Genomic DNA, 12,176 nt, shown 5'->3' on the forward strand with positions numbered 1-12,176 from the left:
TCCAGTCTCGTGTGGGGGTCCTCCGACATGGCCTCCCTGCACCTTCTCTGCAAGTGTTCAAGAGTCCTTGCCTCTTCGGTCCCGGATACCTTCCCGGCACATGCAGCAACCGCAAAAGAGGTGGTATCCCGTACATTCATCCAGAACCACACCTCGAGGTTTGTTGCATTGCCCCCCTTGCCGTCTTCCTTCCTCACCTTGCGGATCCCTCGCTCACCTCGCCTGTCAACTCTACCTCTATCCGTACGAATACTCAACGTCCATCCGAGAGGGTCTGCAGCCGGGTTCGATGCTTGCTAGCTATTCTCCCTACCCAAGGTATCATCTTCCTGCATATCGTTCTGTCCTCTCCTGCACGCTGACGCCCTTTGTTTCTCTCAAACCCTCAATGCCGGCCTAGTCTCGCGAGCTGCAGCACACCTGCATCGGAGCATCGGAATACAAGCGAAGGCCACTCTCGACTCTCAAGTCTCGAGTATCCCACCACCATAGTACATCATCCATCAACCACAACGGCTAGCTATGAGGCACTTTCTTCTGCCTCGACATCTCCTCACCCTCTGCATCCGGACCGGCATGGCCCCGAAATAGAGCTCGGTATTCTTCCGTTGCCTTTTCGCTCCCCTCTCCTTTCCTCTTACAGTCGCTGGCAGATCATATTCAACTCGACTGGCCCCCAAGTCAAGTCTGCTCTGAGATGTCCACCAATCCTGGTTCGTGGCCTGGGCCTACCACCTTGCACTCCTGCGGCCTGCCGCGAGATTGCCTCCATTAGCATGGACGAACGATCTACGGATATCGAACAAAACACGCGGCTCTCATTAGCCTAAACTCATGCTCGGCCCTGTGGGCTAGCAAGTTACAATGTCTTTCGAGCAGAGTTGACTCCCTGCTTGAGTCCGTGCTTCCCTCCAAACTCTCCATCTCCATCGACCTGCCATCGGATGACCATCAATTGCTCAGACGTTGCCTGCCGCGTGGGGGACCAGAGGTGGACGCGAATCCAGGTCGACAGGCCAGGTCGCAGCCGTGCCACCGTTGTCCTGCCCCCGTCCCCTGTGTTCAACATGGAACACAGCGAGTCCAGCGGCACATTCAGAATAATTCCCGTCTTCTCCAAGCCTAAGGCTGACGAGACCCATCATCACAAAGAAGCGAGGATGGGTACTCCGTACCGATGACTACCCACGCATCTACGCAATAACGTATCCGCCGCCAAGGGAGTTCAGCGAGAGGCTGGCCACTGCCATCTTGGTCTGTCCACCGCACGTGTGAACTCCACTCAAGCTTCGTCATGGAACGGGCGAAGGTGCAGCCACCAGCGGATACATGCGCTAGAACGACCCAGCCTCATCTACTGCCGCAACAAGATGGCACGGGTGGTCGGTTTTGCCTATGTCGCAGCGATTTCGCGGTGGGCGGCATCGTTCCATACAATGGTCAGAGCACGTTCGGCTGGCTCAGACACAGACGTGCAGCGTGGGATGAAGTGTCAAGGGGGGGGTCCTTTGTCGCCAATACTGGTACCTTTCGACGGCTAGAAGCCTGGTTCTAGACGTTCGACAGCTTCATCGAGGCCATGGGCAAAGTAGTGCCGCGGTACGAGACCTTGGACTTCCGACCCGTTCAGGGCTATTGCATGCCGACGTCTCTCATTGGCGGCATCGATCCAAGCGCATCGGCAGGGAAGAAAGCAGGTGAAGGGCAGCTGGTGGGGTTCGAACCGGTCGCAAGCCACGCTTGCCACGGTCCAATGCGCCCGAATTCTCGCTCGCTTCTCGGTGGGTGCCCCATGGATCAATCAAGCAACAGATCCGTGATGAGCATTGGATAAAGCCTCCAACTTGCAGTTCCTTGCGAACTTGTCAATGCACTCATTAACGCTACAGCCATACCAACCTCATCACTAAGCCGCAGCGGGCGCACCAATCATTAATCACCACCGATCCCCTGGCATGAGCTTGTCCTAACCGGGCTACGAACGCTCACTCCTTCAAGAACCATCAGCCATCCGTAATTGGACATGAACCCCCATCTCCGATCCGATGGCAGCCGGAAGCGCATTATACTGCGACAAGGACGAAGTACCGGACAGCACTTGAGCCTCTAATTAACAACACCAAACGTACTGAAGAAACTCCAAGCTGCCCCTGGGAGGTGAGCCCGCGCTGGACCCTGGACTAAATCACCAATATGTGGCTCCTCCCTCTCCATGGGGTTCAATTTAGGATGTACGGGTACCGCAGCCTGCGATCATTCAAGGACAGCAGATCTCTATTCGTAATGAACTGAAATTAACCCAGTGTTTTGAAATGCGCGTTCACCATGCACAAGCCAAAGTATTGCCAACGTATTCCCGAGAACAAAGTGGTGCGGCGGGTGATGGATGCGGGTCACGGTTTGGAGGGGTTTGGGAAGGCAAACGGATGGGGAAAGATCTGATGAACAGACGACGGATTCAGTTGCTGGGGCCGCGTTCCATTGTAAGGAGCAACTTGAGATGAGTTCACCATCCACCAAATAACCCAACTAACAAATAGTCGACCCGAGGTATCCAAGCCCGGAACTGGATTCTGGAAGTCAAAGACGGCCAAGACGCTGCAGTACATAGAGTCACTGTGGCTCTGGAGTCAGAAAAAGGTCCCACAGGCGACGTCGTTGGGCACGCGTGTTGGCACTGCCATGCCATTACCACGGTACGCATGGTCAGGGACCGCCGCCCGGCGCGGCTGGTGCAGCGGTGCCTCGATTTGCTCCTCTCTCTTGCTTCCTTAGCGCGAGGTGAAGTCGTCTTGGGTGGAGTTCCGCCGAGATGGGACTCGAAGGGGCGGGCGGGCTTCTGACCGTGCCTTGCTTGTTGCAAGTTCCCTCCCATGTTTCCCGACAGGACCCTGAAATCTAACCTGACGGCGGGATGGTGTAAGCTACGGATTCCTGGATCATGGCGCCGTCGACGGTATATTGGCCTTTGAACTAAAGTCTAAGAGAAATGACAGAGCGGGCAGGGAATCCCATGAGTTTGGTATATTCATGAACAAGCCTTTCCTCTCCAAGTCCGAGAGACGGATGGGGGCAGGCGGATGGGCCGACCAGAGCCAGGCATACGATACCTACTTTTTTCGCTTCTTCAGCTCTTGGGCAAGCGTTTGGCAGCCAGGCACTTGTCTGCGCTTGTCTGTCTTGGAGACCAGCCTACCAGAGGGAGAGGAAACGAAAAGTCGCAACGTATAGGCAAGCTAGGAATGCCGACCGGCCACAATCCGAAGCGCAGAACGGAGCCTAGACGGTACATTCAAACCCGGCACCGAGGCTCTCATTCGTCTCTGGGCTTGCCGCCTCTTGATTTTAGTGGCCTCCACCTCTTCTAATCCAGTTCAACGTCCGCTGTCCGGCACGCTGGTACGCAGACCAGTCCGGTTCGGTGCAACCTTCACAGCAAAGGCAGTGCGGCATCGTACGGTCGAGCGGTATTTTTTGCCTGTTCGTTCTGGTCAGTCCACGGCCGTCTCATTGTCAGCCTGACAAATGTCTCCTGAACTGGTTGCTCACAGGTTCGCACCCGCTGTGGCTGAAGTAGTCTCGGGGAATAGGCGGAGCATCAGCTTCTATGGCCACCTTAACGTTGGTTCACACGAAGTTCACGAGGGACTCAGAGACACAGTTACGGCGCAGAGCAGCAGAAAGCCGGAGCAGTCGAGACTCGAACGACTGGGCTCATCTCAACGTCTCGTCTCGGGAGAACCGCCCGACAGGTATCGGGGTTACAAAGAAGCGGTATTGAATATTTGGTCAAAAGAGGGATACTCCCAGCTTGGGACAAGCCAGCGGGGCAGTACATACGGTACGGGGAGTCGCAGGCCCAGTTTCTCCAACGATTCGTGAGGCTAAGTAATCTTCCATTTGGGCAGTGGACAGGCCCTTGGTCCTTGGGTGCCGGGAAGAGCAGTCGGTTGCTGTCACCGCAGGCTAGGATCGGCCTGTGGCCTTTCCAAGGACGATGGGCTTTCACTTCCCTGCGAGGTAGCGGTCCCAGTGGTCCCTGAAGAGGGGCCCTTCCAGTTGCCCGCCTCTGGAGGATGAAGACAGGCCGAGGCGCCAGGTTCCCAGCAGCAACAGCAGCAGCAGCAGCAGCAGCAGGCGCGCCTCCTGCGTGCATGTTGGCAGATGAAGAAGGGAGGGCGTCTCTTTAGTGTCCCGATCTTCTCCCGTTCAAATTGTCCCCCACTAGCAATTGCTGCAGCAGGAGCGAGAACAGCAGCACCAGGAACTTAATAATTCTGGGACAGATCGGCCGCAAGTTTCGGTGCATCTCAGTCCAGAGACGGAAGATTACATTATGGTCATGACCAGGCAGTCAGGTCAGGTGGTTGGGTCTCGAGCTCTAGCAGGAGAAGGAAGAGACGAGTGGTGGTGATTCTCACGAGCATCATCATGAAAGTGACGGACTGCTTGGACTGGGGCGTGAAAGAGAGTGGGAGAGGAATACCTACTCCGTACTCAATACTGCGTATGGTGGAAAGTACTCCGTATTGTGTGAAGGAGCTCTCTCTGAGTCTGGGTGTCTACGAATAGGTCAGACTCTAGTCGAAGAAGGAGGAGAAAGAGGAGGACAAGTGCTCCGTAGGGACTAGGTCGGGTCCCTGATCCATGGGTGTCCCACACCCTCCGCCCACTTCCACTCCCACTCCAACTCCAACTCCCACGCACCCACCCCAGGGCCACCACACGTCGACGGTCCCCTCTTCCTCCGGTCTCCCCTCCCTCCCCCTCACCTTCACCTTCACGCTCCCCCTCTCCCTCCTGCGTGGCCTGCCCCTGCACGAAGGCCCGGCACAACTACGTACTCCATCGTCCGTCCACGGCCGTCGTCTAGAGGCGCAGACGTCTATTGGGCCTAAGACCAAGGGCGACAGCAACAGCCGGTCGATTCCCTACGCAATAATGCCCACTGTTCCGCCGGCTACTGCTGCGTCAAGAGATCCCTTCCCGCCGCCGAACCTGCGTGACGACTTGTTACCCGTCTCGTCTACCTTAGTCTACACTACGCAGTAAGGTAGGTAGTTCTCTTTTCCCCCCTCCCCTCCCCGTGCCTTGGGACGGACGCTGCCTCTTTTTTTTACATCTCGCGCTATTACCCGGAAAATCCAGGCGACGCCGCGACATCGAGTCCAAAGCCCAGCCATCGAAACTTTCTTCTTCATCTAAACACTTTCTAAACCTCTTTGGACATTCCAGACACCCGTCCACTCCAACTCCCGACGCATACAAACTCCGTCCAGAACCCAGAATACGGATTCCTTCGTCACAAGCGCGGGTACTAAAAGTGTGTGCCTGTCTCTCTGGACGTGGCGCTAGGTACCTTACTACGCACATTACCTACCTTACCGACCTTACCTGTTCGTACCGCACGCATACTACGTACCCACGACACTACTGTACGTACCGACCAACCTGGGCCTGTCCGAGTCGGAGACAAACTGCTGCTGCTTCTCCCGCTGCTGCTGCTGCTGCCCTTTAAGCCACCCAGTCAGAGAAAACGAAGTGAGGTAGAGAGTTGCAGCCAAGCGAACGTGGGGAAATTCCTTCCTGTGACCCTCGACTCGACTCGACTCGACTCGCCGAAACCGAAACCTTGACTTCCTTCTCTACACTAGGAACCTCTTTTTTTTTCTTCTCCTTCCTCTTTCCCTTGAACCTACCACTCTTCACCCATTTCTCTCTTCACCACCGTTGCTCCTCCTCACATGGCTGCCACCATTCAGTCACCCATTGCGACTTCAAGTCCATTCACCTCGATGAATCCCACAACAACAGAGCACGACTTTCGCTTCCCGCGGAGGCCTGACGACCACTACGCCAGCAACTCACAGTCGCAGTCGCAGTCGCAGTCGCACTCCCAGTCCCAGTCCCAGTCCCACGCACAGCAGCAGGCCCAGGCCCAGGCGCACACCCAGACGCAAACGCGGGCGCATTCCAAAAACAGCCCCAGCGAACTGCCCGCCGGTCTTCGGGACCTACGTCTCGACCTCTCTGCCGCCCTCTACCCGAATGCGCAAGACGATTTTTTGAAATCCTCAGAATTTCCACCCTTCCAAAAGGCAACCATGGACTCTAGCCAGAGCCCCGAGGAGATGCAAAAGGAGGATCCTTTAGCCACCCAGGTGTGGAAGTTCTTCAGCAAAACGAAGCACATGTTGCCCAACCAGCAGCGCATGGAAAATCTGACGTGGAGGATGATGGCTTTGAACCTGCGCAAGAAGCAGCAGGAGGAGGAGAGAGCAAGGTCAGCAATAACCTCTAATCCCGCACCTTTACTTTGCTTCTTCTTTTTTTTTTTCTCTCTCTCGTCGATTTCTTCGTTTTCTAAAAAAGTTACTTGTCCCGGCTCTGGCGTCGTTTTACCGACGGCCATGCCGCTGACGGACCTGGCTAACCATTGTGGGATGATGCAGACTCGCTCGATCTGCGCCGGCACCTGCACCACCAGCTGCTACGCCCGCTGCGACATTCAATGTCAACCCACCCAGCGGCATTGCCCAGTTGCGCAAGTCGTCAGAACAGAACGTGAACCACCCAGAACCCATGAACCTCGATGACTTCATTTTCTCCGAGAATATCGCAACGCCAGTCACAAATCCCTCGCCTCAACCAACAACAAAACACCACGAAGAGAAGAATCAGATGCATCCCTCTTTCGCTTCCGCCATCCCCATCAAATCGCGCAAAGATTCAGCTGCCCAGCAGCACTTTGTCCCACAATCCGTCCCCTTCCCGCCTCACCACCAAAAGACCCATGACGAGTTCAACTACATTACTCGCCATCACCGGAAAACGAGCATTGACGAGCGACGGGTAAGCCCAAAATTTCATTGCATCCTTGGAAATACCCTTTTTTCCCTTCTCTTGCTGTAAACCATGCGTTTGGATGCACCCTTTATTTTTTTCGGCGCATGCTCGACTGTTTTGGGCGCTTTTTTATCTTCCTATCTTGCGCACCCCCCTCCACTGCTACATTGAGACACGCCCCCGATATCATGTTAGTGCCACTTTCGTCTTCGCTGAGCTGACCCCGTTCGCACTTAGACCCGTAAACGTCCGGCCGATTTCTCTCCCCATGTGCCCGCAGTCAACAGCACCACGACAACAACCAATGACTTGGATGCGGATTCAGAACTTCACGAATATTCTCTCGATAACGCCAACCAGAACAATATGTCGCAGAACCCGCATCAGAACGGCGTTCCTTTCCCACTAGATACCTACAACATCGAAAATGACCCTATCATCACCTCCGCCGGCCCCTTCCAACAGAACTTCTCTTTCTCACCATCTACCTCACCCATGATACCCCACGGCCCGTTTTCCAGTGTTTACAACGGATCCTCGGTTCAATCCTCTTCTCTGAACCCCTCAGATTTCTATTCGCCCCCAGGATCGGCTTATCATTCCACCGTCACCACGCCGCACGCCATGACTGATAACGACGGCTTCTACTTTGGCTCCATGGATATCCGTGGCCAAAGGTCACAACAATTCCGACAAGGCGGTCAAAGCATGGGAAACCAAATGAACCAGCAATTCATGTACAATAACAACACCAACGGCAACCCCATGTTCCCTGCCTCCGCGCCCACCACGGAGTCTGTCTTCGCCTCCAGCAGCGCACCGAGCCCGTTTGGGCACATCGACCCAACACAGGTATTCCAGCCTGACCATCCAGTGCGCTCTCGTGGCATGTCGCTCCCTAACGAGGGCATGTTCACCTTTGGCGCCGATTCGGACGAGGAGGATGGCGGCGCCTTTGCTGATCGCAACCTGGTCATTTCGTCTCAGGACTTCTCCCCGGGACCGATGGACGAGAGCAACTCACTGGGCTGGGATCCTTCTCTGCCCGGTCAGTACAGCACACAAGCGGCGCGCTATCCCGGCGGTCCCCCGCGAAAGCAGGTTACGATCGGCGGTACCACAACGGACTACGTTGACAACGATTGGGAAGGCGGTAACCTGCCGAGGTCTCAGTCGCAGTCCTTCAGGCAAGGATCCGACAGGAGGGGCGGCAAGGTCCCGCGCACAGCGTCCACGCCCGCCGGTCATCTCGGCCGCAACGGAAACCCCTTTGACCGCATGGCGCAATCCACGCCCAACTCCCCACCAGAGAACAATGGCACGGTGTCTGGCTTCTCCTCCGTCGCCCCCAGCCGGCCATCTTCTCCTCCCGGTTCCAAGTCGGGCTCTACAACCAACCTACAGGCCGCTGCTGGTGCTCAAGGCGAAGGCAACGCTCCGACAACTTGCACCAACTGCTTCACTCAGACCACGCCACTATGGCGACGCAATCCCGAGGGCCAACCCCTCTGCAACGCCTGCGGTTTGTTCCTCAAGTTGCACGGGGTTGTTCGTCCTCTGAGTTTGAAGACGGACGTGATTAAGAAGAGGAATCGCGGGTCTGGAGCCAGTTTGCCTGTAGGGGGGACAAGCACGAGATCGAAGAAGAACGCAGCGAGCGCATCGGGCCCGGGCTCCCGCAAGAACTCAACGCTTGCGGTCTCTACTCCGGCGAACAACGTCACTACACCACCTGCTGCCGCTCGAGCCGGTAGTGCGAACGAGGGGGAGAGCCCTGCTAGCGGTGCCGCATCGGGCGGAAACACGGCGGGTAGCACACCGACGAGCTACGGCACAGGCTCCTCTACCGGCGCTGCTGCCGGAGGAAAGGGCGTCGTGCCGATTGCTGCTGCTCCACCCAAGAACACCCCTGGGCCCGGTGCTGCAGCCCTGTCACGCAATGCCGGAACATCCTCTTCTTCAGGCTCGTCCAAGCGCCAGCGTCGTCACAGCAAGAGTGCTGGCAGCGAAGGCCTCGCAGGCATGGATGTAGACAGCCCCGAGACCTCGACCGGATCTCCCAACGAGGCTGCAAAGTCACTTGGATCCGCCACTGGTCTTGCGGGCATGCCGACGGCGGGCTCGCTGGGCTTGGCCAACGGCTTCGGAATGACTCAACGCCCCATGATGGGGACCGGCATGATGGGAATGCCTGGGGGCCAGAATGGCCAGATGATGAACCCAGGAGGCCCTGCTTCCGGTCCGCAGGAGTGGGAATGGCTTACGATGAGTCTGTAAAGGGGATGTGAATTTCCCTCACGCAACGACCAGACGATAGTAGCGAGCGGCAGTGCTCGCCCCGGAAATGCTGCACAAGGGCTCTCTCTAACCTATTCCCCGTTAGGGGCGGTGGTGTCGTGGCACGCTAATTTTCTGTTCCAAGGTCTATCTGACTTTTGATATGGTCACGGCGCATCATGATTTTACTGGCTATTATTTTTACGAATTTTGTTTGATACCACCATGGCCGTGATTACTGGTCATTGCGCGGCGGTCTTCTGTTTTTGGTCCGCCTACACGAAGAAAGATAATTTGGGCTATATGCTTTGCTTACTCGATATCCTGCATGCGAGGCCGGCGATACCTACGGTGCATTCAACATGGATTCCCAATCGAATCGAATCTCGAATGAACCAAGGACTACTAGAGCGCTCGTCAGTTCGGATACATGACCTAATGCGCCGAGTAATGAAGGAGACTTTGACGGGGGTCGACCAAAGTCGAAGGATATCACGAAGCTGCTTTGACGCGAAGAGGCGGATCTTATTTTACGAGCATGACTGGGACCTTTCTTGCTTACAATGAGCGTACGGTTACGTATCTGGGCGTCTTCGGATTTTGCGGGCGGGATAAGGAATCCATTTTCCAAGCGTTCTAGAAGGGCGTCTTTGAAAGACTTGGACGAGCGCCGGCGACACATGATTTCTTTTTGCGGGAGGAGATGGGACTGGGGAATTCAGAGGACTTATCACTTTGGATCTTGTTATACCTAGAGCTCTGCAACCGGATGATATAAACTGAGATACCTCTTTTATGCTTGAACATGATTTCATCTGACATGAACTGTGATGTGAGCTGTGAAATGGGCCTGCTTGATTCCAACTGACCGGCCATCTGAGGTTACACAAAGGCAGCGAGCGAGTGATAAAAGAAGACCGTAGGTAGTACACAGAGAGAGGGGGGAGGGGGGCGGGGAAAACGGGTGAGATGGCGGGGTTCGTGCCGCGTCTGCCTTGGAACGATCCAAGCATCGAGATTCAAGGGCAGGGGGGGGTCGTCAAAGACTCCAAAGGCCGTTATCCGTCGGTGAGAGCACGGACTACCTACCTGAGTTGAGGTGGCATGGGGTGGGTACCCGACTCGACCGCCTTGCCGGAGAAGCTGCGGAGCCGAAAGGGTATGTGGGGTCTCAGTCCGTCCGCCGCTGCTCCGGGCGACTTCCCTGTTTGATCTGTCAGGACCCCCCGACGTTTTTACCCTGGTAATGGGATCTTGAACCCCCGACTCCACGCGTGACTCCACGTCACACTTTCCACCCCCGCGTTAAGGGTCTTGTTCGGTGGAATGAGTATCCGAGGTGTGGTTTGTGGGGGTGAGGGGAGTATTACTTTTAGTCATGGTGAGGTAAAGTAAAATTTAGTGTGCGCTGCGGGAGGTAGGGATGCTGGTGAAGTAATGAGGTTAGATGTGTGATTGTCTTGTAGGCCGGTTTGTGATACCGATGGAACTTGCTTGTTAGATCACTGGTTCGAGTTGCTTGTCGTCGTCGTAGGCTGTTGGCTTTTGCTCTCGAATGATACGGGTGGAGGTTCAGTGTTGTGTAAGAATGTTTTAGAATCTGCCTCTCGTGCTTCCTTCGGTATGGCGGCCTGTGTTCATTGAGTGGCGTCCGTACGGGTTCGAGGCGGAAGAGTCTATTGACGACCCCGTCAGCGCAACTCATGCTGGAGCTGGGGAAGCTTGAGAAACTTCGCAAATGAGATCCCTCAACCAAGTCAAAAGTTTCCTATCCAACCCTAGAGCAAAGACTTACTACCGCACTCGTTGCGGGGATCAAGAGAGATCTTGGTTTGGCTTAGAGAGGACAAACTGGCGCTCCTATGCTAGTAGTGTACCTCTTCTATTATACGTTGCGGCCTCTTACCTTTGATGAGGCCGACGTATCCAAATCTGTCGATGCAAAGGAGGTTCTACTCAGATCAAATCACCTCATGTTTTCTAGAGATCCCTTCTTCAGTGAGAAGTACTATCGAGAAACACCGCTCTGACACTTTGGCTGGACTTCATATTTAAGGGGAGGGGGACTCCGGAAGGGTTGTATTTCCAGGCGCCGCCGATGTCGATTGGGTTGGGTTTAGTCTACTGCATCCTGTCCAAGTGAACTGCGCTACGTTGGAGTGTCTTTTGACGTCTATGCCGTTGAATGTACAGGATCCCCAGGTGATAAGATAACAGAGAGCATTCTCAGGTAGGTAGCCTTGACAAGCCTGACTATCTCAATTGTATTCCGGCCCGAATATGTATACACGGAATTAGCCTTGCGATGAGGAAATCTTTAGCTTTGGTTGGTTGGATGAATATTGGACTATGAGACGGAGACATTTCGAGCGACAATATCACATCAGGGATGAGTTCCTCAATGGGGTGTCCTCACCCAAAATCTTGAATCTGTTCTGCCCTCTTTACCCTGAGGATCAAAAATGGATATCCTATATATCCACCTTAGCTATCCAAGGGAAGACCGCAGGGGGCAAGCCTCATCTGTTGTAGTAGTATAAAGGTACACCTCGAGCTCCAGATGCTGTGTAGTCTATTCGACACCGACACCAGCACGTCCTCGTCGTCTGGCTGATAGCTTGGGAAGGAAGGTGTCATCTCCCTCCTTGGGCGCTGAGCACGCTGTACAGAGTTGGAAAAAGACTAAATCGCCGAGTCTGTTTCATTTCAACGTCTACCTTAGAAAAGATAAACCTGTGTATCGCCCAGTAGCCGGCCGCTTCGTGAGAGTATAACAACTCGAATAAATAAGGGATAGTGTGCTCGAGTGAGATTAAACGCCCAAGAAGTCTCCCTATACGGGGAGTATTTACAGGGTTACAGCACAAAAACCTACCCCGATGTGTCAGGAAGTTCCCCCGCGAAGGCATGCTGCAGCTCTTCGATTGTCAGAGGTCGTCCTCTTGGCGCCACGGCTCCAAGAGGCTTCCGCAAAAATGGCCTGCCCGCAAAAGAGTAAGATGAAGAGGGACATTTTATACCCCGTTCCCATTGACGCCTTAACACCGTAACGC

The 12,176-nt window shown here is 55.0% G+C and overlaps 1 protein-coding gene across 1 annotated transcript; it reads left to right on the forward strand.

Moving 5' to 3' along the window:
* The first annotated feature begins 5,095 nt into the window (after nucleotides 1-5,095).
* On the forward strand, nucleotides 5,096-9,895 carry HER10_EVM0009336 (GATA zinc finger). Its single transcript, XM_035478826.1, has 3 exons — nucleotides 5,096-6,283; nucleotides 6,453-6,852; nucleotides 7,084-9,895. Exons 1-3 carry the CDS (start codon nucleotides 5,745-5,747, stop codon nucleotides 9,121-9,123), a joined length of 2,979 nt encoding a protein of 992 aa, XP_035333100.1. The 5' UTR covers nucleotides 5,096-5,744; the 3' UTR covers nucleotides 9,124-9,895.
* Nucleotides 9,896-12,176: the final 2,281 nt, after the last annotated feature.

The sequence above is a fragment of the Colletotrichum scovillei genome, assembly GCF_011075155.1.
Source record: "Colletotrichum scovillei strain TJNH1 chromosome Unknown Contig00006, whole genome shotgun sequence".
NCBI lineage: Eukaryota > Fungi > Ascomycota > Sordariomycetes > Glomerellales > Glomerellaceae > Colletotrichum > Colletotrichum scovillei.